This window comes from Porites lutea, chromosome 3 (assembly GCF_958299795.1).
Source record: "Porites lutea chromosome 3, jaPorLute2.1, whole genome shotgun sequence".
Classification (NCBI taxonomy): domain Eukaryota; kingdom Metazoa; phylum Cnidaria; class Anthozoa; order Scleractinia; family Poritidae; genus Porites; species Porites lutea.
In genome coordinates this window covers 47821475-47846729 of record NC_133203.1, presented here as the reverse complement: position 1 = coordinate 47846729, position 25255 = coordinate 47821475, and the positions used below count along the sequence as shown (strand labels likewise).

The window sequence follows — 25255 nt, the reverse complement described above, 5'->3', positions numbered from 1 at the left end:
TGATATTTTTCAATCGCTTTAAAAGTGAATTTATCCTTGTCTGATCGCCATAAAATTTTTACCAATGATTGACTATAGATTGAATTTGTCAAAATGTAGTTTTGAGTAAAATCGATATTACTATGACAACAATAAACAAAAAACTTTGAAATTGATAAACGCCTGGTTTTGCGCGATCTACCCTGCGAACAGAGTCTCCTTCGATCTTCCTAGATAAGTCGGGACGAGTCGCTTCCTCTTTCCCGACTTATCTAGGAAAGATCGAAGCGACTCTGCTAGGAGGGTATGCGCGATCTAGATCAGCTACTGAAAATCCAACACTAGGAACTTAAAGTTTAGTGTTTGAATTCGACTAAAACGAACATATATTTCAAACCTTAAATTTTCAATAGCCGTGATAGATTATTTAATAAAAACCTTATAAATGACTAAAATTATTCTTGAGTAGCGTCAGAATGCTGCGTAACATCATATTTCGATGCTGGGAAATTTTGGTGTATTTTCGTTCTTGCGATCTTAAAAACTAACCCATTTTCTCACCACCTGTTCAAGTGCAACTTCATTAAAAATTTGGCGCTTTTTTGTATATCTTTGAAACGACTCGAACGAATTTTTTTAAAATCTCTTCACATAATCTTCATAATGTATATAATACGGTCTGAAACTTTCATTAAGATTGATTCACTTAAACACCTTGAAATTTCACGACAAACCTATCCTACGAACCGGTCAAAAATCCGCGCTACAACATTCACCGTTTTGACCTTATGCTAGTTTTTCGAAATTAATACGGACAATACATATATCCGTGATTAGTAAATTTCAGTGTGAGTATTGTCAATGTTTTACATTCAAAAGATGCGATAAATTAAAACTAAAATGTACTAGTCATGGAGTTCTGTATAGTACGCATTATTTTGGAAAAATTAGCATAAACGTCAAAACAGTGAATGCTGTAATGCAGATTTTTGACAGGTTCGTAGGATACGTTCGTCTTAAAATTTTAAGATGTTGGAGAACGATATCTCGGCGTTGCCACATACAAATTCCAAATTCTTTGCAAAAACCAAAGTTTGAAAGCTCACTTTGTTGAAAATGTCTTTGTATTAAAGACTTTTTATTCGTGGCTCCTGTATGAGCCCAAATTTGGTTTATATAGAAAGCATGTAATCAGTCCTTGTGAAATGTCAATGCAAATGTTCTAACATGATACGGTGTGGTTCTCGGAGGCAGGCCAAAAAACATGTTAGGCCAGGTTAAAACGTCCCACTTCACATATGCTGAATTAAATGCTAATAAGGAGTATCTATTGTTCTCACATTTGGCACATGTGAAATGCGACTTTTGAACCGGTCCCTAAAAAATCAAAAAGGAGGTTGCGGATCCTAGCAAGAGGTTTTCTTGTAGAATTTTATTGTCCGCAATGCAGATAAGACCTTTTTCGTGAGTCTTGAGTAGCGTTGTCTTCTCTAAACATTAAAGATTCGATTTAACTGTTTGTAGAGTCCAAAAATGTGAATGAACAAAGTAGAGAGTACTACAATTCTAGAGGGCGAGGCCCTTTTAAGGTGTAAGTCTTATGGATGTGCATGCCTGTGTTAAAGTTGACTGCATTGCATAGTTCATACTCGAGCAACCGACGCCCTCAACAAACAAACAACACCCGTTCAATGTTTGAATTTTCACAATCATTTAAAAATCCTTTAATCATATTTACCTTTTTCTGAAACTTTGTTCCAAATATTCCGAACATCCACTGATTGTTTGGAAGGCCAGGTTTAACAAAATGAAAATCATGGACAGCAAAACACTGAATATTACATAGGACTCAACTAAATTCAGCTTTTGCTAAAAGCAGGTTCGCAGCTCGCGGCCCACGATCGACGCGCGGAGGCCTACCTGCCCGGTGCCCCAGTCCTGTTTTTCAACAAGTCTTTTGGCCATCGTTAAATCAACGCGCATCCATATGCATCAGGTATGGCCTGAAAAATGGACAGCGATGAGTTTGAATTTGTTAACAATTTTAGTCATTTCAATCCGTTGTATCTGTTTGTGGCATGTTGCATGTTGATCCTCTATGCAATCTTAATTACAGAACCCGACAGGTCAAGTTAGAACGTTCATTCCCAAACTGATTTTAAAAGATACCTTTAAATCACAGTTTGGAATTGAAAATAGCACAAACAGATAAATGTTGAGATATGCAAGCTGCGGATTAGCGATAGCGTTTTTCAGTTTATCACTTTCCCGCTTTGTAATCAAATGGGTTTATGGTAATGAAACTACTAATTAGCTAAATTTGCCACTGAAAAAATATCTGTGGAAAATCAGGATCGGGCCAGAGGCCCTCTAGGCCGTGGTCCTGCTTAAGGTACGGATAAAAGGGCAACAAAAAACATGCAAACTGTCTTAAAGCACTGTTGCACACGAGTTAAATAGCGATGTCGCACTTTTTAAAAACCAAGTTCAAACCTGCCTTACTGCAAATCAGTTCCTTAGGTCTAACAGGTTTGAACGTGGCTGGTAAAACGCGCAACAGCGCTTTTCAACTCGTTTTCCAGCAATGTTGCAACACAAATTGCACGTTTGTGTTCCCCTTTTTACCGAAGCTTTAGTAAAACCAAACTAAGTTCTAACTTAATTGCACTTATTGCGACTCCACCAACATTCTTACAGTATTTAAATTCTACGGAGAAGACAGTTTGCAACCACATTTAAGCTTTTTCAAAAAAGCTGCGTCAATATAGCTTTGGTGTGAATGGAATCGCGTTTCGCTGGCTAAAGTTGTTTTGTCTCTGTATTTTTGACCAACTAGTTGGATGTTACTAAAACAATTATTCCTCTCGCCCTCATGGCCTCTGAGTCAATAGCCCATTCGGCCCTAGGCCTCATGGGTTATTGACTGAGAGCCCATTCGGGCTTGAGGAATAATTGTTAAATCTAGCCTCCGGGGGGGAATTTCACCGCGTGGTTTACATAGAATTAAAATGTTACTGAAAAGTGTCTACAGGCTTCTTAAAATGAACTAGACTTAGTGATGTTTATAGTTTTGACACCGACATCGCCCGGCAAGCCGGCTGTTGCTATCATGGCTTTATAACCTTGCCTCTGTTTCCCCTGACTGGCTGGACACTGAACTGAGTTACGAAACCACCACAACTGTCCGTCTGACTTTTACGGGCTTAAAGGATTCCAACGGAAAGTGTCGCAGGTGATGACATTCAGTCATCAGTCAATAATATGGTACTGTCTTCTACTGTTGCAAACATGGTCTTGATTCTCGACATTTGTTTAACATCAAACACTCGTACAGTGCAAACAAACTGAAATCACACACCTCTAAGAGAACTTGACAACAAGGTTAAAACATTGTTCCCACAATGTTGGCCCATCATTGGTGTCGGCGGTTAATTACCTTACAAGATTTTTCAACGCTCAAACTTTAAGCCACTGGTCTAACAAGGATGAATGGGCTGGTTTCCAGCGGTTCCAATTGTTGGCTCACTCAGTTTTCTGAATATCTCACGGCACTCAGTTGTACCTCCATTATATCTTTACAACAAAGTTTTTACACTGTTACCAGTGTTATAACTACGATGGTCTTTATTACCCACAACGTGTCGTCTACGACGCTCTTTGCTGAGGTTCCAGTGCGGATTTAGATAAATTTCCCGGCTCTCCTCTATCACTGAACTATGTTTCTTTCTGTAACGGCGAGTTTTCCTTTGTAAACTGCGAACAACGGAGCTGTTTGCATGTTCATCGTTCACATAAATATCTTTGTTTTATATGGTTATTTTCACAAGTAATTGAATCCAAAGATACTCCACAGTATCACAGGGATACCAACTCTCTAAGGACATTTTTCAATATTTTTTTTACTATTTCTCCTATGAAGGCTGATTCACTTTAAAATGATTTGATAGGTATTATCCTCGTCTAAAAGAAAAGAAGAAGTTAGTTTAGAGACAGAATGCCAGTAGTCTCGTTTTGTAAGAAAGTAATAGGACTTCAACTGAAGACTGTTCACAGTTTAGTGCCCAGATTAAATACAATGTTGTTCTTGCAAAAGAACTTACCAACCCAGTGGACTTTACCGCTTAGAGAAATAAATGAGGAGCTACTTACTAGCAGTTTAACCTGACTGGTTCACAGAAGTACTCAGTTTGCCCACCAGTACATACTGTGCGATTTCTCACACAAAATATCGCGAAAAACATAAAATATAGACTCAGAAAAAAAAAAATTGGAAGAAAATACACCGCCCTTAATTCCAATCGTATCCTTCGTTCCCAAATACTATCGCGCTTGTTGCAATACAGACAGAACGGTTCCCTTAGTGAAACCACGGAGTAGTGCAAAAAACAAACACACAAACAAACAGTTTAAGGTTTCGATGTTCCCCTTCACTGTTCTGAAGTGAGATTTCCAGAGTTACTAATTATAAAATTTTTAAGGACAAAGCTTAGATTGAAATAGTTTTGGGCATACAGCTGTATTATCGGCATTCTTAGAAAGGCGCAAAGACTGGTTGTTTACAACAACGTATTCACCTCGTACGAGCTGCACAATAAAATGCCCTTCGTCCACAAAATTTCGCACCATCTAGAATCAACAAAAGAAACAGTCAGCCCAGGAAAATTGAACGTTAAAGATAGTAACAATGCCAAGTTTGTTTTTACTTTCATATTGTACCGTTTAATGTTTGAAAACAATTTTCCAGAACCTTTGCGAGGCTTGAAAATGCACATTAATTATTGCTTTTGCAATCCACCAGCTGCAATTTTCCAGGAAGATGCCAGAATATTCTTTCTATTTATTTTTCTTTTCTGTAAATTGAACTTTCGGCGTCATTTTGGAGTTGCGCAAGCAAACGAGGCCTAGATGGCTGACAAGAGGAATATAAAAGAATAATCTACGACTAAAAAACTCGTGCCAGGATTTCCGGGATCGTATGAAACATTCCAGTAGTCAGTCAAAAGAAAATGATAAGCGAGAACTTGCGCGACTAATGACAGATGATAAATGCGACTACAATCGACTAGAATAGGTCAGCACATTTGGGTATGAAATGAAGCTAAGCCAATCATACTTTTAACTTCGTGTTTTGTGAAAAATAATGCAGAGTTACCACTTGGGTTTTAGAAGTTGTGTCTTCCAGGAATAGACAGACGCGAGAAGCGAGTCTCGCGGCCTGGCGGCTCGCGTGGTGCGTGTGATACTCCACTATCTTTGACGACAAACGAAAAAAAAAAGGTCAGTTTGATGAAACTTTTACAAGTGTAATTCCAAGTGTAGCTGCTATTGTTGGGCCTCGGGACTTGGTCACTCAAAAAAATTGTCAACTTATGATAAAGTCTACGGTATAAACACTTAGAGGACAAATTGTTGACACAATCTTTTCTCACCTCATCATCCACAAGTATGTATATTCCTGTCGGACCTTGTCTAAAAGACAACAAGAGTGTTAATTAAACATTAAAGTATTAGTCGCGTTTGTGTTGAGGGTAGCCTGTGGGGGAGGAGGGACGAGCACTAAAATTCGCTCAGATTGTGGTACACAAATCCCACGAGGCAAGAAAGGGGGAGGGGAAGGGGGCGGGGAACACCTTATACCCACCCTACTAATCACATTTTGTAATCGCCCAATCTTCCCCTGCTTAGTTTCAAAATCTAAGATGGCGACTCCACAAAAACAAACACTGACAGTCGCTCACCCGGAGAAAAATACACACGTTCTGCAAGGTAAATTTTAAGAAAACATTCTGACCAAAAAAAAAAAAAAAAAAAAAACCTGAAATAAAACGAAACAAATTTACGAACGTGGGCAGGGAATGTTAATCCATCTGGGAAAAAAAAGCCAAAGTTTGAAGTACTATACTTGCTAGGAAATTTCGCGTTGTGGTCGTCGTGCAATGACAGCCAAAAATGCATCAAAAAGTGTGATGCACGTGCAGATCGATGAAGAGTTGTTGTTTTGCTTAGTAAGCTTATTCCTTTCTTTGCTTTCATAGTTTTCGCCCGCTCCCTAGTGATAAGATCTTTCTCCGAGAGGAGTATTAGGTCTATGAAGAAGAGTTTTTTTTGTTTCAGTGAATTAAACTTGTAAGCTGTGAGAATTAAGATACTCGTGGTCTAATGGAAGAACAGCCCTCCAGAAATGAAACGGTAAGGGGCGTACGTTGCCGGTTCTCGACAAATTCCTAGTATGGTCATTACTGTTTTAGGGGGAAATTGAGTAAAGGATTAAAGGATTCCATTGTGAGTGCTATAACCAACTTCACTCAATACAACGTACCACAATCCAGCTCAGCATTTTCGCTTGATATGACTCAACTATACTTGCTTACCTGTAAATGGCTACAAGCTGTTCCACGCTCAGATTACATTTTAGAGCAAGCTTTTTTCGAAGTTCACCCAGATTTAAGGCTTCAAGATACATGGCGTAGTACTCTTTCATTCCTGAGTTCTGCTGGGCGGAATCCAGGCAAATATACATCGTTAAAAGTGGACGGGCAGCTCTGAAAATAGTTCAAAAAAGCGTGGCCAGTTAATGCGACATTCGAACCAGCCTGTCTAACGAGCTGATTACGAGCACGGGCCCAGATACACAGTAACGTAGCCTGTTCACAGACCCATTGTTTTCTTTCTAGAGATCGTCGAGCGCGCGTTTGAAAACAAAAACCGCGAGGGGTTTATTGACCGCTAGCGCAAGGGGGTGGGGGTGGGAAAAGAGAAAATAGACGGTCGTTCTTTCTTTTTCTCGCGCTCACCCTTGTTCCCGCGCACCGAGCTCACTCTCGCGACCTCGTTTCACTCGCGTGCTTGTCGATTTTCGAAAAGAAAAGGAAACGACGTCTGTGCGTACAGCCTAACAGTAACGCCCTTACTCTGTCTGGACCATAATCGGTTCCATATTATCACGAACTTCGTGATATTGTATCGCAAAAGTTTACGTTAGATTTCTTAAACATTAACAGATCGTTGAGACACTATAACAAATACTTCAAGGATTGTTTCATTGAATTTTTCCAAAACCTTAAAAGTGGGCTAAAAAAATCTTAGCTCCTCTTTTTTTCAACAAATTATCGGGGGATGTCTGTGTTTGGTATATTACTGACAAAAAACAACCTTGTGCCCTTCAGGCATTCCGCAAGCTGACGTTTTTTTTTTACCTAATAAATATACAACTTAAACTTCGACTAAAAATTGCCGAGCCATTTTCGTCCGACATCTTGTTTGTCACACATAACATAAAGTGCCCAACGAGCAAACAATATTTGACCAATCATAAAACAATGCGACCCTTTGTGCGTATTAGCGCTGTATCGACGCGTCTGCGGAAGAGCACAATTACCTAGACTGTTCACAGTCTGCTATTTTTTCGTAAGATCGTCAGGATCTCGTGCTGACCGGTACCGGCGGCCATCTTGGTTTCTTATGTACCGAGAGGGCGGGCGTTGGAGTTTATAGCGCTGGGGGAGGGAGGCGAGAAAAAATAGGGGACTGTGAACAGTCTAACGGAAGAATTAGCTTAAGAAAACAGCCAACATTATACTTCTGATTGGCTGAAAACGATTCAACCAATGAGAAGCGCTACCCAGATCTGGGTACTGACACGTCATCAGTATGGAATTTCTGCACTCGTTTCTCAAACGTCATTTCGCGGGGAAACCAGTGGTGACGTCGAGAAATGTCGGCAGTTTTTTCAGGCCACGGAAAAAAGAGGACTGTGAACAGTCTAAATATCACCTGGCTTGGAGGGAATTATTCAGGCGAATACCATCAGCTGGCCCTAAGATCTGAATCATATCTTGCTTGGTTAATCTCAAAAGATCCGCTCCTACAAAAAAAACAATTACTATTTACAATGCACATTTACAATGCTATCATGTGGCCTAGCTAAGATCCTTATCATCAGCATCTTGGCAGAAATCAAGAACTTATAACTTAAGCCAAGAGATAGTCTGCTTCACAGCCGTTTCAGAGTCGTCCCTTGTGGGGAGGAGCGTTGCGTGACGACACTAAAAACGGCTGTGTAGCAGACTAGCCAAGAGAGGCTATATGTCAAAACAATAGAAATCCTGAGCTTGACTTTTGAAGGCCATAAAATAGAAAACTGAAAGGCTAATATGCTCGTAAGCTACCATTTTTAAATAACGAGTTGTAATTTATGGTATCAAATCGAATCGTACTGTACAGATGTTGCAGTTCGATTATAAAATGCTAAAAAAAAAAAAATAATGCGAGCACTTAATTGGTCAAAACAAGTTCATTATAATTCCATAGAGCAAGCGCCCTACGTCAGGAGCGTGCTTTTATGGGAATCAGAAGAGACCTTCCGAGCCCCTACACAACTGTTTTATGGTGTTGTGTTGACATTTACATGTATAAGCACCTGGATATTTTTAGCAACTTTAACTTCTCTGCTTACTATATAGCTAGGTTTTCGTTTTTTTTTTTCGTTTTGTTTTTAGTGAACTCCCGTTAAACATTGAAAACGCTGAGAACGTACAGACTTTCTGTCGCCGAGCAAGGCATTTTTTCCTATCGTAATTCTTATTCGCATTTTTGTTTGAATTTCATAATATTTTTAGGGTTTTAAAAGACATTTGTAAATGTTAATATTGTATTTTTAGGCTTTTTGAGTGTAATTACAAATTCTTAAAGTAGGGTGGTTTTTTAAGACGCAGAGCCCCTATGGAGACCAGCCCTCGAGTTTTCAACTTTACTAACCTGTGTAATTCACAAACATGGTTAGGTAGTTCTGAAATCTGTTATTCTGCAGCCAGACTCTTGTTTCCTCAACAGTTGACTCAGATGTAAGTTCCTACAGTAGAAAGAACAACGCGCTTACATAAAGACACCCTTCTGTAGCCAGCGCCTACTGTGCGAACATTTTCTGCTTCCCAAGTAGTCAACTGCTAATAATTCAATCATCCACATGTTCAAAAACTTTAAACTAACCTGAAATTCCGATCCAGAAAAGCAATGACACTTATCTACTCCTTTTTTCTTTTTACTGGTAAGGACAATAATTTTCTAGACGTAAGAAAAAGTTGCAGACTATATTTTCGAATCGGATTCGAAAATATCCGCAGACGTGTGGACTGCGCCTTAGACAAAACCGTTGCTGCACTTTTTTCTGACGTCAACTAAGGTATCTGAGACATACTCCTAGAAGGGTGGACTTGCATCCTCTCGGGGGGGGGGGGGGGGGTAGTAACACATACACTGTTTCATGCTACTGAAAGCAGGATAAGCTTCGGTCGTATGGAACTCACTGTCCCAAAACACGCCATAGCTTCTTTACTGTATGAACTGTGTGCTATGAATGTGACTTACCGAGACCGCAGCTATTCCAGTGCTTGTAGGGCTGGACAGTAGGGATGGGCTCGATAACACAGAGCTTGATGTCGACATCACTTGACAAGCTGAAGTAGGTGAAGACATGGACCCAGCTAACGACCTGAATATTATTACACTACACTTAACATGAAATGGATACTGTTGAGTGTTTTAGCGAATAAAATGACCCTGACACCCTGACCTGTGGTCCTTTTAGTGTGACCGTATCTGAAAACATGACCCATGAGAGTGAAATGGCGAGACTTTAGCGGTATAAACAATAGCCTGCGAGTAAGCTCTCCATTTGGGGAATATAGTGAAAAGTAGACGCGCGAGAGGCAAGCGAGAGGAGACGCGAAAGTGGGGTCTTTGCCGCCCGCTCGCGTGATCTCGCGCGGATCGTTTCGTTCGCCCAAACAGGAGAGCTTGCTTGCAGACTATATAAACAAGACAAGGAAAGGAAAAGCCAGCGAGGAAGCTCTCCAATTGGGGGATATCGTGAACAGAGGACGCGTTTGCTTGCAGGCTAGCCAAGGAAATGGGACGTCACCAGGAGTCAAACCCGCAAATGGCTCACCTCGGTGACATCCAGCAAGAACTGTTGTCATCTTCTTTGCTAAGTGGCAGCTGGAAAAGACAGTAAAGTACACATCATCAGTGTTTGTTGAGAGATATATCTATATATTGTGATCACGCTGAATTAATGCAGGGTTGCGATTTAAAGGGTAAAAAAAATCCCAGAGTTTGTTCTGACCGATGAACAGTTCTCACTGACATTGCGTTTTGGATCGCCAAATTTGAATTTGCGGTCCAACTAAGTGTTTTCTCAAGATGAAGATGTCTTCTACAAATTTGCACACAGCAAAGGAAATCTATCTTCCTAACTTTTCACTGACTTTGCTGTGAACCAAGATTCTCCTAGTCTCATACACAACCAATTTTGGTGTTGTCACTCAACGCTCCACCACAGGAAGAGACTAAGTTTTTCACCAAATTGTGCAAAACTCCTTGATCTTTTCCTCATATTAACAAGAATGTCCTTCCTCAAATCTTGCTTTTCTGTATGTAACCTCGTGAAAACAATCCTCTTTTGAGTTTTATTCCTAAGTTTACTCTTCGAGGCAATTCTAGGTTTGGATTTGAGTATTACCTCTGTTAGTTCAGTGTAGTCCACTGCTGCTCTCAGCTGGTCCTAAAAACGAAATTAAAAATCAAAACACTTACAACACAGCTTATCCACACACTACACTGATCAGAGATGGTTTTTTCTAAATTTAGGAGACAACAGAAAATTATTTATCGTCTTTTGGTACAACCAAGTGTTTGCCATCTCACCAGCTCATCTTTAGACTTGTGTTCCAACTTTTGCATCTCCACTTTGTGTTTTCTGTCTGCTCCTTTGGACTAAAGCGATACAAATAAAAAACATGATCTATAATTGACCCTCTTTGCTCTAATTCAGCAGCAGTGACTCTGACTATTCAACAAAATGCTTTTGATCCTTTAAATAGGCCTTTGAAGCACGTTGTTGTAAGGAACAAGAAGTTTGAACACTGTAGAGCTGCAAATGACAGTCAACAGGGCTTGAAAAAAGTCCTCTGTGGTGGTACGGGACAACTAGATTTTTGTAATTATGGGCAAGTTACTTTTCATTTCCACTTGCCCATGGTCAAGGGTCCGACAAGTCATCCTCAAACTAAAGTTTAAACTACATGTAAGCAATGGTAATACTAATAATAACATTATCAATTCCTCATGTTAAGTTGGTACATGTGTCAGACCTGTTCCTCAGGGGAAGAACCCTGTGATAAGATTCTCTTAAGCAAATATCTCCTTAATTAAGCAACCACTAAATCTTAGCATATTGAGTAAAATATATTATATTACTCAAGATATATTAAGTATTAAAATTTGACAAATGTATTCAGACTTAAGAGTTAAGGACTCAACTTACTTTAAACACCTTGACCTGGCAGCCAGAGCTATGTATTGGTAGAACATCAGTTGATGAATTGGGTGGAAAGGAATCCACTTGCAACCTGAATGGGACGCCGCTCTCTCCACCTTAATTAATAATAAAACAATAAAATAATAAATGCCCATGATCAGCAGTTTCAGTAGTTCTGAGTTAAGTGTCATCTTCGCAAACTGAAGCAGGCAGTTTTTTTAGACAATTATTTTGACAATTATTCTGATAAGAACTGACATGAAAATCAAGAATAAAAGCAGGTGACAGTTGCTGCTGGTATCCCCCTTCTCTTGTAACCACAGCATCACTATGTTGTATCTCGATAGTAAGAGAGTTTATGGTGCAAAGGATTGATGAGCCTTCAGACAACAATTGAGCACGATTAGAAGTCAAGTTACAGAAGGCCTAGGGCACTGTGGCCTGCGAGCAAGCTCTCCCATTTGGGCGAGTGAAATGAGGTTCGCGAGATCGTGCGAGCCCCTTGCTGGCGTGGCCACACAAAACTCGCTTCGCTTGCCCAAATATAGGAGAGCTTGCTCACAGGCTAAGAGCACTGTTAAGGCTATGAATTCTAGTCTGGAGAGCAGGGCTTCAGCTCAGATTCTCTAAATGCCAGATTAAAGTTATGTACAGTGCTAAAGTAACCTGGTTTGCAGAGAAAGAGTAGATGTAGATTTTATTGACTATAACTAAGTACAGCATGTAACCTGTATCATCGTGCAAACAGGTGGAAGTGCATTCTGTTCTTCCAATATGCTTACCACTTTTCCCCTTAGTGAACTCTGAACTAACGCAGTTGATCTGCAATACAGACATGAAATATAATAGAGAGATCAAGAATCAAGTTTACAGCAAACTGAAAACGTCAACTTGTACGACATGACCAAGTTCGTTTCTTCACATGAACTGGTCATTAACTGTTCATTGTATCTACACAAAAGTAATAGAAGTTTCACACCTGTTTCATCCATAAGAATTAGTTTGGACAAAATTTTATATCCCCATTTCCATAATTTTGAGAAACTGCATGTCAACTTTGGCGTTTCCTGTTTGCTATGAACTTGATTCTTTAATCTCTCTGATAATAAGAATGACAGCATAGCCATTCCTTCTTGAATAAGACCCCAACCTCTTTGTGTCCTCAAATTCAAAGTTATGTGTTGGGTCTGACTCATGAATAAGTCAGCACCTGAAGAGGGCCTTAGATTTGTTAGTGACCAACACTGGAGATACATGTAAGTTAAGATATACAGTAACACTACTTTCAATAATTATTGAAAGTAGTGTTACTGTATAATCTTAACTTACATGTATCTCCACACACATAATAGTACTTACAATGACATAAAGTTTGGACTCCTTTTGTGGATCCCACTCAAATTCATAACAGTTCAGTAAGTTTCCTTTGCTTCTGATATTGTAAATACCACTTGACATAGGAACATCTACAAATTTTAAAGTTGGAGGCAAATAAACAGAAATTTGTAACTGAAGATGGACAGGCATATAGCAGGAATGAAAAAAAAAGATTCAGTATGTTGGCGCCTGACAGAGGAAGTGTCTGCTTTAGGGTGGTAAAAAATGCAGTGTTTCTGTGTTTGTGTGATGAGAACCTCTTGGATTACATTTTATTAACTGAAAATATGTTTTACCTATTTCCAAAATTCTATCTGCTGGCCTGTTACTTTTCCATTCTTCATATTTTTCAGATTCTTGCACTTGAAGTTTTCTTTCATAAAAGCAAAGCTTGACTACACTCTGGAAAATTAATGTATATTCAAAGTAAAAAAGCATCATTGTTACAAAAAACATTTTCCGCTGTTTAACCATACAACCACACAATCTAACAAAAAGTGATGAGTAACATACTGTAGCTTGACAGAAACTTTATCACTATTCACAAGTTCACTATCTTACTTAAATGCACTGTGCAAAGAGAATTTGTCAGACAAGTTTTGCTGAAGACAGATGCCTATTACAGCAAAGCACTTGCCCAGATAAGAGGAGAGGAAACTGTTAAAAAATACAACACAATACAATTTAATGACATTCACGTAGTTTTTCGCATGGGGTTAACTTGATTTAGCTTTATTAGCTGGACTACAGGTCACCCATAACTCACAGAAACAAAACAAAACAGTCAACATATTAGATATAATAAATTGTTGTTGTGCCCTGATTATTCAGTAACTACTTTGGAAAAGTAAGTTTTAAAAACTGTCCTGTATGAAGTCTTGTGTATCACTAAGGAGCTTATAAAAGTATGCCACAAAACACAAGATATGTAGAAAACCTGAGGTAAGGTAGTACCTTAATGTATCGCCCCTCAAACTCTGCTGCTTTAGTTGGAACACACGTTAACTCCACCAAATAAGACTGTCCTAATATGTAGTATAAGAGACAATGAAAGTTTTGTAGGATATTTTACAATAACTTCTCTATTACATTCCCCATCCCTTCCCTTGCACTTCCACACAAACAATGCTTATAGTTACTTGAGGATGGCAAGTTTGAAGGAGGAAACAGGGACTAAAAGTGGCTAGATTTGCCTTTTTGCATCACTAAAGTACTGTAACATGGTTTCACGTGAAACAATTGTGTCGAGAAACCACTTGAGCAACACCCTGCTAGAGAGACTGCTTTCTCATGAAAACACTTAGGAGTTCTCAAGAACTCATTTTACAACTGAAATCACAGCACCCTAAAAAGAATAATGGTTAGCATTTGAATTTTTTATTAGCTTGCATGACCAATATTCAAGAACCTATTTGGTCAGGTGTGTTCGCGGTTCAAGATAAAACTGTGTTGAAACTTCTCTGTCTCTGCTAGACATATCATTAATTAAATAACGATAAGTGACCTCGCATCTTTTCCAATTGATTTCTTATGCCAGAAGATTGTGTCACGAGCATTCATGATCATTTCAACTGTGAGCTATTTGCCTTTCTAACATTAGGGAAAAAGACATGACTAAAAGGGAGACTGGGAAATTATGTTCACGCAATCTATACTGTATTCAAAATATTCAAATACTAAAGGATCATATTTTTTTTTTTGGGGGGGGGGGGGTGGGAGGGTCAACTTTTTTGTGATTTTAAAGTGTTAATGCATTTTAGATCGAATTGGAAGTTAGAAGTGTTGGTTTATGAGGGGTCTTGTGGGGGGAAGGGTGAGGGAACCAGAGTACAGGAAAAAAAACCTCTTGAAGAAAGGATGAGAAATAACTCAGCAGCACTTGAACAAAGGCCATCATGGGCGGAAGGTAAGTGCTCTCATATTACTGCACCACCATGCTAGCTTTCTCTCAGGAACTGGTTTGATGATATTACTTCAGGAATTACCCTAATGGGAGCTTCAGCATGCACCATACATGTACCTTGATTCAAATATGTGAGTGAGTCTTCTTCAAGCTTTTTTGTTGGAGACGTTGGGGCTCTCAATACATGAAAGAATCCACAGTTCTGACTGAAAGCATTTCAAAACCAAAGTAAGATTAACATGGTGTTGACATATTAAAAAGAAGACAGTCTCTTATAGTTTTGAAAAGAACACATGTATGCCTTACTTTTTTGTAATATTATCACACAACTTACATTGAGCCTGTAAGTTTATGGCCATTTGAGATGGCAAATACACTGGAGCTGAAAAGGTTGTATGAACAACAAATATTTTTAAAAATTGACATATTATATATCAGAAGAAATAAGGACGTGCTAAAAATAATGACCCTTGTATTCATAGAGTGAGTCATGGTGTTGTGAGCTGATTTGTCATTCTAACTTTTGTATAAAGTGGATGAAATCCTACGTTGTAACCATTCAAATGAATCCCCTTTGGGCAGAACTTTTGCATAAGACTATTATTTTATTGTATTTACTGTGTTGTCATATTATTTTCAAGTTGGCTCAATGTGGTTTGCAGTCCATTTTCTGCCATTCTAAAAACGATTGTTATTATCAGGGATCAATGCTAAAATGTGTTTTTTGAATAAATCATTGATGTTGCAAAGAGTGTTGAGAAATGACGTTACAGGGCCATTTATACGAGGAAAAATAAGACGCAAACTTTCCGTATAAACGGCACATTTCGTCTAAAATAAGATGCGGCTTAGCTAAGATGCGTCTTATTTTAGAACAACCCTTACCATCTGTTCTTAGATAAGACGCGTGTTAGCTAAGACGATAAAAACTTTGTATAAATGACCTTTGCGTCTTACATAAGATGCGAACAAATAGTATGCATGCGTTAATTTTTGGCGCGTCACGTTAGATTGCCGTTGCTAGGGGCAACACTCACATGAAAACAAGTCAAGAACAGAAATAAGACGCGAACCATTTATACGAGCTGTTCTCATCTTCGATAAGACATGCTCGTATAAATGGTACAGTTTGCGTCTTATTTTTCCATTGAACTGATAATTATTCTGATGTCACTGTGTATTATCCAAGACACATCATAGCCTCAATTGCATGTTAGACTCGCACTTTTTTCACCATTTGATCACTGTAAACTCTGTGACTCGTTGTGTTTTGTGTTTAGTTTTGTTTTTCAGACAACTGTAATTCTGGAAACCTAGACTTCAATTAAACAGGCAAAAACTCAAAAAAGAGTTATTGAAGAAATGCAGCAACCACTGTGAGACAAGGCTACCACAACCTTGATTGATTCTTTTAACCTTTAAGTGCGAATATCCACAAGTAAATTCTCCAGACTGATCTCTACACATTTCCTTTAAGAATTAGTTATGAGAATTTGATAAAAGATCATTGAAAGCCTTTCCCCTTTGTGGATCATTTTATTTATTCTCACAGCTCTTGATGATGTATGCACATTGTCGGGAGAAAATTGATTTTGGTTGCTCTTGGGAATTAACCTACTGCGCTTTTCATAAACACGTAAATTCTGAAGTTCAAAAGCCAACTTACTGGCGTTTGCATTATTTGCTGCCGTCAATCATCTCAGTGGACCTCTTAGGAGACAGAAGTTTACTTCAGCAGGCTCAAAAGGTCATGGTTTGTGATTTGTAATTAGTGGACTTTGATTTGTTTTGTGTGTTTCTGTATTTGAAGGATCATTGCTTGTGATCATAATTATGATTGATAGCAGTGAAGATTGTAATTATGAAGGCAGCTTTCAAACTTCAGAGTTTGGGTGTTTCTGAAAATAGCAGCAAGTTTCTGGAACCTACCCATTCTCCAAACTTCCAACAGATGACATCTGTGATGACTGAGCCCTGATCGTTTCCTGTTTCACTGCCTGCATAGAGGCATTCATAGGAGAAGAAGATGAAACCTCTACATTCACCCTAAACAAGAACAGAGATCCATATTTTGAAAGGAAAATATTCTTATTGGACATAAATGAGAAAAAAGAGTTACTGGAAACAAGGCTGCAAAGGCTAAAAATATGCTGATAAACATTCAGGCAAAACATCTGTGCCCTGTTCTTTCCAAACCATCATCTCCAAAGACATACATGTAACATGCAGGGGTGCCCCTTTAACTATACATTATTTTATAAAACTTGTTACCATCCCTGTTTAAGTAAACTGTTTGTTTTATGATGGAATGAGAACAGAAATAACATGCGATTAGAAAGACTGTAGAAGAATAACATGTAGTGGAGGGTATAATCTGATGATTATAATAATGTTTTAAGCTGGCTCTAACTTTTCAGTATGTGGAAAAATCCTGTGAAGTTACCAATCAAATGTACCCACTTTGAACACCAGTTTTCTCTCTTGGTGTTATAATCATATGTTTTTCTGCATTATAAAAAAAATTTGGAAATTTTGACTTAAGTAACCTCTCAGCTCTGGGACTGAAAGTTCCTGCAGACATCTCCCCTTTGCAGGGAAAAAAGTTACAATACAAAAAGGAAGCAGGGTGCATATGTGGACACGTTGCTAAGAAGGCAAATTAAAAAAGCTACAAATGTGAGTAAAGTAAACTTCTTGTCAGACATGCACAAATTGAAAAAGAAGTTTGGAAAGAAGATGGGGAACTGAAGAGAGTAAGCGAGAAATGACTGTTAAACAATCTATTACCCAAAACAATTCACTGTTTTCTAAAGTGATAAGTGGTTTTAAAGGTCAGTATTTGGTCCTTAATGTGTAACTAAGATAAAAGTGTTTATTCTAAGGCTCACAGTTTTTGCTTTTGCTTTAGCGAGTTTCTTTCTGGTATAGGTGGTTTTTTAAATGTGGCTAAATGCAATTTAGGTAAGGTTAAACATGAGACAATGCTGGTCAGCGGTCTCCACTACTTATCATATGTGGGGTGGTCTTGGGCTTAAGGAGGGTTTTAGTGATTTTACACTTCTTTTGCAGAAGTCAATCATTTTGCTTACGTTGCCTTTGTGTACAGTTAGCTTTGCTAAGCTGTTTTGCCCTCAGTTCCCCCTCCCCACCCCTTTGGATGTTTTTCTTGGTAAGTATCTATGCATTTCTCTACTAAGGTTCTCAGTGTGATGGTGCCTGGTGGGTGTGGCTCACAGGGTTGTCATGGTTACCTTCTAGGCTCGCTTGCAGCTCCCTTTGGTTTTATCAGGCATCTTCCCCACACCCATATTGTCAATGGGTTTAAATACAGTGTATGTAACTAACTTGTACAAGGTTGTTTGTACTGCTGACATTGGTACAGCTGGATAGTTTTTAGCAGTGTGTGACTGACTTGGTACATGCTACAAGCCATGTCAGAAAGGCAGAGAGCATACCCCGTTTTATTTGGACAAAATCAGAGGGTCACTTAAATATGGCATGTCAAATGACAGCTCTCAGTATGAGCAAATATAGATGCCTTAACCCAAACAAACTATTTTTTTTGGTACAGTGTTTCTGATGCTTTGTTAAAATTAAACCACAAACACCTGAAAAGAGCTTGACAATGAGGAAAATGCTGTTGAATTTCGCCTGTAAGATAAAGGCCAAAAGCTGTAACACTTGTCAAGCAGCAGACAAAATATCCACGGCTATTTAAAGTACAAAGACAATAAAAAATGAAGCTGCTGCTTGTAAAACAGATGTATAGCATTTTACCATGACCACTTTAACAGACAAACTTATTCATTACATCACACTTGATACTCTAGATAATCACACTCTATACTTTGTTGTTTAAATGAAGTACACTTACTCAGCTGAAGAGTCCAGATCTATGGTTTCCATATTCTGAAAGACTGCTGAAGGTTCATCCTTAAAAATGGGCAAGTTAAGAACATCACTGTGAAAACAAACAAATAACGTCAAAAGCTTATTGCATCACAACTTAACAACAAGATCATCTTTGAAAAAACATCTCTAACCTACCACCCTGTGCCCCTCAAGGAAAAGGCAGGTCTGTGCTCTAACAGAGCCTGGTCGCCCCTCATGCCTAACTTTTGCACTCGGGTTACCAGAAAATCTTATTTTTTCATACAAAATATATGCTGGGCTCCCTAGATTTCACAGATTCAGAGAACTGGGTTCCCTTCAATTTTCCTTAGAGCACAGCCTTGGGAAGAGGTACACCCTCACCTTGCCTTAATAACCAAAAACAATACTCTTTTAGGGGTCTGATTATTAAACACGGTACTGTATACAATAGTTCAGTTTCTAATTAAAAATTACAGCTGAATGCAAACATTAATGACACATTCATGCACGGTTTAGCCTCGACGTAAAGTAAAATATTCAGAAATTCTGGCAACTGAGTGTTTGAAATTTGAATATACACAATAGACAGAGTAATAAACAGGTCTATTTCTAGTTGGAATTTGTAAATACATAACTTCAGATGGAGGCTAAGCCTGTAAAAAATGCATCTTCACTTCTTTAATTCAGCGGTCATAGCGAACTCAAAACTAGACTATTTCAAAAATTTACTGCCTTGAACCGGGTGTCTTTCTGGACCAGAAGCTTTGAACAGGATGTGAAGGTGCAGAGTAATCAACTGCAAAGCCAATGTATTAAAATCTAATTCAATGATGTAAGTTCAATTAAACCTGTGTGCAAATTGTAATAAATCCAGGACACAAACATAGGTCTTGTCTTAACTCATTTCCCCCAGGTCCTATAAATAATATCGATCTCTATAGATCAATAAATATAGAAAAAAATTCTAAAAAATTTGCTTTAGTTCTGATCGCTACCAAATTTGGCAAACAGGAAGTAGACTGTTTGAGCCATTCACCTGGCTAGTTTCAGCCCCCGACCATGGATATGCTCATCATGGCAGTTCTTTGAAAATGGTGAAAAGTGGCTGGTGACACAGGAAAAATTTACAATGCTGTAAAAATAGCCATCAAGAAATGATTATCGCAATGAATTTTGACAGTTGGTACCTTTAACAATATTTCTACATGCCATTTGGCTTCTCGGCTACTGAATAACTGCAAAAATTGAGGCGAACGTTGAGTGAAAATCTTAGCCTCTCATTTCACAGAAGAGTTCTACCAGCCATGGGTTTTTGACATGCGATGAAATGTGTCTCAGTTTGGCTATTAACCCCAAAAGGGAATCGTTCCAAAAAAAATACACATTTCCCCCCCAACCCCCTCCCCCACCCCCTGAAAAAAACATGATGGATTAAAAAAAGGGCAGAGAAACTTGAAGGTGAAAAACAGGACGTTTCCACACATGGCGTGAAGAAAGTAAAGTTTATACCTTCTGACTTTTAAGGGAAATTTTACATTCACAGTTCACAGCTGATCGAAGGAAACAAACGTAAGGAAAGAAACAACGTATCAAATGACAAAAGGAGCTCGAAAATAATACAAGCCATAACGATCACGACAGTTTTTAAATTTCCTAAGTCCACACATCAAACATTTCAATGAAAAGATGATACTTTTCACCTTGAATCTCCACGGTTTTTATTACTTAACAACTGATCTATTAAGCTGAGAAACACACAGGTAAATAATAAGTAAACGCTGATGATTGGTTTTTCGGTCTTTCCTTCACCTGTTTTGCATGTACAAACCAATACTATTTCCAAGCCAATGGAAAAAGTATTGTAGGTTTTTTTGTATGTGGTGGCATGTTAGTTTTGGTACCTCATGTTATATGCTCCATCTGTTCCAAATTCATTGCCCAAGCCAGAAAGATTTAACAGTTCCGAGGCTAGCCCACCATCAAGTCCGCCATCCATGTCGTCGATTCGCCAACTCGTATGACTCGCCATTTCGGCGATTTACACGCCGTTTAGCCTCTGGAACGCATCAACTGCAAATGATCAAATCTGCGACCTCTACAGGCCTAAATTCACAAGCTTTCACCGAGAGAAATGACACAAAACCGCTGTAAATTCACTGGAATGACAGGTCAACACGCTTGAAAGGAACTCGCACATGTCTGTCGAGTGATGAGGATTGGGACGAGACAAGCCTCGGTTTCATGCATGACTTTGCGGGAAAATTCGGTTTGTTTACATTTTTCCCCGGGAAAAAAATACGCAAAAATGAACAATTTTATAAACAAACCAAATTTATTTTTAGGCTGGTATTGCGGCAAAAGGGCAATACAATCAACTTCACCTTGGGACTGCCAGTTAGCGAGTCAAAGAAAAGAGTTATTTGACATGATGCAGGCGCGAGTTAAGCCTGATCGCAGGTTATTTTAGGCAGTTTACAGGCACTCTGCTCAAATAATTTCAAACAAGTTTAACAGGATTTTAATAAGCCGGGAATAAATACCCAGCTTCCAAGAAAAAAACCAGTTGCCTATATACAAGCATGAAAACTTGGGACGCCTGTGAAGCAACTCCAGTCCGGGAATAGATGCGGGACTACACAGTAAAAACCCGCAAGTAAGAATCTGTATTTTCCTAAGTTAGAAACAGGATCTTCATAAATGGTAATTAAAACAAATTTAATGGCAGCCAATTGCTGGTGTCATGTGGAACTGCCAATAATAAAAAATTTAAAAAAATGAAATAAAAAACAACTCTAAGAAAAAAGAATAAAAAGAATATTAATATGATTACACAATCACAAAAAAAAAAACAGTTATTCATCTTTCTAAGTGTACATTTAAAAAATAAATAAACTTGTCCACGTCCTTATTGTAATTGTTGATAGTTCCTTTGGCAAAGGACACTTTTCTCAGGAGAGTTTTGTTACGTTTAAGTGTAGTTTTGAAAGCTTCAATATAAATAACAATTTATTATTAATAACAATTTCATTTGATTTTCAACATTGGCATTTACATTGCAGATGGTAGCACCTATGTCTCCAAAGAAGGATCTTGCAAGATCCTCTTTTTTGAATTTTGACTTATCTTATGTGCACAAGTGTATAACAACCTGTTTCAAATTTAAGGCTAAACAGGTTCTTATATATGTTACTGGTCAAATTTGATTTCAGGTTAAATTTTTTTAACCTAGGTTGATTCTCAATTTCCCTTGTCTCTTAGCCCTAATTATTCATGAACTAGAGCAAGAGACTATAAAGGGGACAGAGAGGGCATCCCCCATATACACCCTATTCCATAGGTAATTCGTCTCGAGTTACTTTTAGAATCGGGATAAAGTTACCTCGCGCGAGGCGTGGATGTTTCGTGGAGGTTTCGCATGACCAAACGCCGTGTAAAACATGTCGGGCGAGAGGCAATGAAAGCGTAAAAAGATCGAGAGCATTCCTGAATATTGAAGCGAAATGAGTCGGCGCTCACCTGGGAAAAAGTAATCGCTGGACTCTTTGACAACCCGTGAAATCAGTTTAACTCGAAGTTGTCGTAACCTCAGTGCTTTAATAAAATGAGAAATTTCGCCGGTCTATTGAAACCGGTCGTTTGTACAATTTAGGGAGTTTAAGATCTAACGACGCGGACGACAACAAGAACGTCAAAAAAACAATAGGTTTAATTAGCAAAACAACAACTTCGCACGTGCAACACACTTTTTTGTTCATTTCTTTCCCGTTTTTGCACGACTACGACGTGAAAATGCCTAATTTCGCGTTTTATAGAGGACGTAATTAAGCAACGACGAAATTTAATTTCTCTTTCTTAGCTTGAATATGGTCCCTTGAAATTCAGCTTTAGGAGGGTTCGCCTACAATTGACAAAGTAAGTGGGTAGGAATAATCGCTATAAAGACTGAAAAAAATAAACATCAAACCAGAAATTGCTCTCTTCAAACTGTAAATTATAAATGATCCTGAGAGAATATTCAGTGTGTTAAGGATTTCCCTGCTCTACTGTTAGCTTTATACAAGAGAGGAAGGGCGATTCTTTTTTAATTTCGGTTTCGCTGACACAGCTTTCGCAGAAATTTCGCTGTAGTCGTTTTCGTCGACAAAAGGAATAGCAAAATCGCTCTCCGCGTCTTCCCCCGTTTTGTTCTGCGTCATTTCGTGAAGGACGCGTGGCTCTCAGCGTGGGTCATCCACGCGGAACACATTCGCGCTATGTGATTGGCTGTTGTCTTATCCCCCTTGAGATCTGTGGTGTTAAAAATAACTCGAGACGAATTACCTATGGAATAGGGTGTATATGGGGGATGCCCTCTCTGTCCCCTTAATAGTCTCTTGACTAGAGCTAAGAAACAAAGGAAATTGAGAATCAACCTAGGTTAAATCAAAATCAACCTGAAATCAAATTTGACCTGTAACATATACAACATATAGAAGGGGCCTAACTGGAACATTTCAGTTTAACACTCAGGTGAAAAAAAAAACGGTTTATCCGCGGCGTCTAGCCTCTCTCGCGTGGTATGATTTTCACTGGCGCCTGCGTTTCGCTCGCTCTACTATCCCTGTGGGAAAATATTAGGGACAGCTCGTTGTCTGTACTGTATTCGGGAGCGTTTGATTGCGAGGTCCCGGGCGCTAATGGCCTGCGTTGCAGCCGGATTTGTCACTCGAGACCTAGATGGAGAACCCGGATAGAGAACTCCATACAGTTTCTATTTAGGGAACTCGGATCGGAGATTTAGACTGTCTGTGACGCACACTGAGGCGCTGACCGCTCGGGCCAAATATGCACGCAAACGTGTTGCCGCAAATAATTTTTGGACCATTTGAAGCCTGCCGTTCATCGCAATAGTTTATTTCAAGTAGATTTTTAGAAATTGAAAATAATGCATTGAATACCAAACCAAATGATTTCTAGAGTTTATTTCATTAAGCCCTGTGCAAACGGACGCAATATTGTGGGCCAACACTGAACTTCCAACATTGTTGGATGTTAAACTGTACATGTTGCGTCCGTTTGCACACCCTTTCGGTTGCATGTTGTTGCGTGTTGTTGGGAACGGACGCAACAACTCCTAACATTGTTGGCCCAACAATGTTGGGAGTTTTTGCCCGCGTTTGCACGTAGCTTCATTCTTATTCCGGGTTACTGTAAACTGGTCGAACACGCCCTTAAAGGTTTCTGGGTATTGCGGACGGGTGCAATCACCAAATGACGTAATACAAAAGATTGAAAAGATATTGACGAATACCCACACCACAGGCAGCCCAAGCTCACGTCACGTGAAAGGATTACATTAATTATTAGCGGTGTGCGAGCCGGGACGTGACTGTTCAACGAAAGCGGTATTGGGTTACATGGCGGCCGTGAATTTATAAAGGATTTGTATGGGAATCCACGTTATAGATTTAGGAAGATAAATACTCGTAGAAATTCTCAATAAAAAACATCTTACCTTATTTACATGGTGTGTTCTTGCTTGCTGTGTGGTTATTTTCCCGATCCTGTGCGATTTTAGCGATTTTTTTCATTTCTGAGTTTCCACTACTAAAAATCGCTAAAATCGCACAGGATCGGGAAAATAACCACACAGCAAGCAAGAACACACCATGTAAATAAGGTAAGACGTTTTTTATTGAGAATTTCTACGAGTATTTATCTTCCTAAATCTATAACGTGGATTCCCATACAAATCCTTTATAAATTCACGGCCGCCATGTAACCCAATACCGCTTTCGTTGAACAGTCACGTCCCGGCTCGCACACCGCTAATAATTAATCTAATCCTTTCACGTGACGTGAGCTTGGGCTGCCTGTGCCCACACCATAACACAAAAGCGAATCAACAAATACGCCCTAAAAGGGGAGGGTTAGGTCGGTCATAATACGCCTTTTGCATTCGATACAAATGTTGCTTCCTTTTCATTGGCCCGAGAGCCCACCACGTGACCTGCAAATAACTGCCTACAAATAATGGTGTGCTTATGCGCAATATCGTTCAACTGGCTGCAAACACTATTCTGCTCATGCGTAAATGAAACCACGCTTTTGTCCTTCTTGCGATCGCTCTTGCGTGAAAATGGCAGATCGCTTCGCCTCCCGAAGATATTCCCTAAAAAACAAACTCGGTGATCGAATGATAAAACAATTATTGAACTCGGTTATCGCAAAATATCGTGATTTGTCAGTGTCTCGCAGATCAATTATTGATCTGCTCGCCACTGACAAATCACGATATTTTGCTCAACCTCGTCCAATATATAATTGCTAATTATTTGCCTCCCCCCAAATTTTGCATAACCTTTGTTTTTCATTTCTCCCGGGTATCACAGCCGTCCCAAGCGTAATCGAAAACAAAAATTCTGCAAAGGTTTGGGGGGCAAATAAAATAAGGTGCATTATGGGGAATATGGAAGTGGCGTATTTTACGTTTCTGGGAAACTGCCCACCTACCCTTCCCCTAAGCCAACATTTTACCCAAGTCAGATACCTGTTAATGTTGGCTTAGGGGAGGGGTAGGTGGGTAGTTTCCCAGAAACGTATAAAAATAGTGGTTTTCAGTCGAACAACTATACAGGGTTTCTCAAAAGTTCGTTCCTATAATTTCATGCGGTATAACTTGCTCTATATTACTAGTCTATAGAGTACATATATTTAGACGTTCAGTAACCGTCACCGTCTTGCCCCCTTTGTCTTTGTTTTTTGTTGTTGTGTTTGTTTGTTTTTTTGTTTTATCACATTCATGTAGCGTGTAGAATCCCTGGTGC

General features: G+C 39.0%; 1 protein-coding gene across 1 annotated transcript; it reads right to left on the bottom strand.

Moving 5' to 3' along the window:
* Nucleotides 1-1541: 1541 nt before the first annotated feature.
* On the bottom strand, nt 1542-20651 carry LOC140931307 (transcription factor CP2-like). Its single transcript, XM_073381088.1, has 19 exons — nt 20351-20651; nt 18451-18537; nt 16506-16622; nt 14694-14782; nt 13628-13698; nt 12970-13075; nt 12656-12762; nt 12079-12118; nt 11303-11412; nt 10684-10752; nt 10499-10540; nt 9926-9975; nt 9346-9469; nt 8737-8830; nt 7753-7843; nt 6351-6521; nt 5409-5448; nt 4554-4605; nt 1542-3939 (listed from the first exon to the last, which is right to left on the bottom strand). Exons 1-19 carry the CDS (start codon nt 20476-20478, stop codon nt 3905-3907), a joined length of 1623 nt encoding a protein of 540 aa, XP_073237189.1. The 5' UTR covers nt 20479-20651; the 3' UTR covers nt 1542-3904.
* Nucleotides 20652-25255: the final 4604 nt, after the last annotated feature.

What these genes read in the sequence shown, in the direction of transcription:
- LOC140931307 (XM_073381088.1), bottom strand. Translation starts at nt 20,478, where the DNA reads ATGGCGAGTCATACGAGTTGGCGAATCGACGACATGGATGGCGGACTT. An exon ending in AGTCCAAACTTTATGTCATT is followed by an intron (nt 12,119 to 12,655) that starts GTAAGTACTATT and finishes TCTGTATTGCAG; the next exon opens with ATCAACTGCGTTAGTTCAGA. An exon ending in ACTACACTGAACTAACAGAG is followed by an intron (nt 9,976 to 10,498) that starts GTAATACTCAAA and finishes TGTCTTTTCCAG; the next exon opens with CTGCCACTTAGCAAAGAAGA.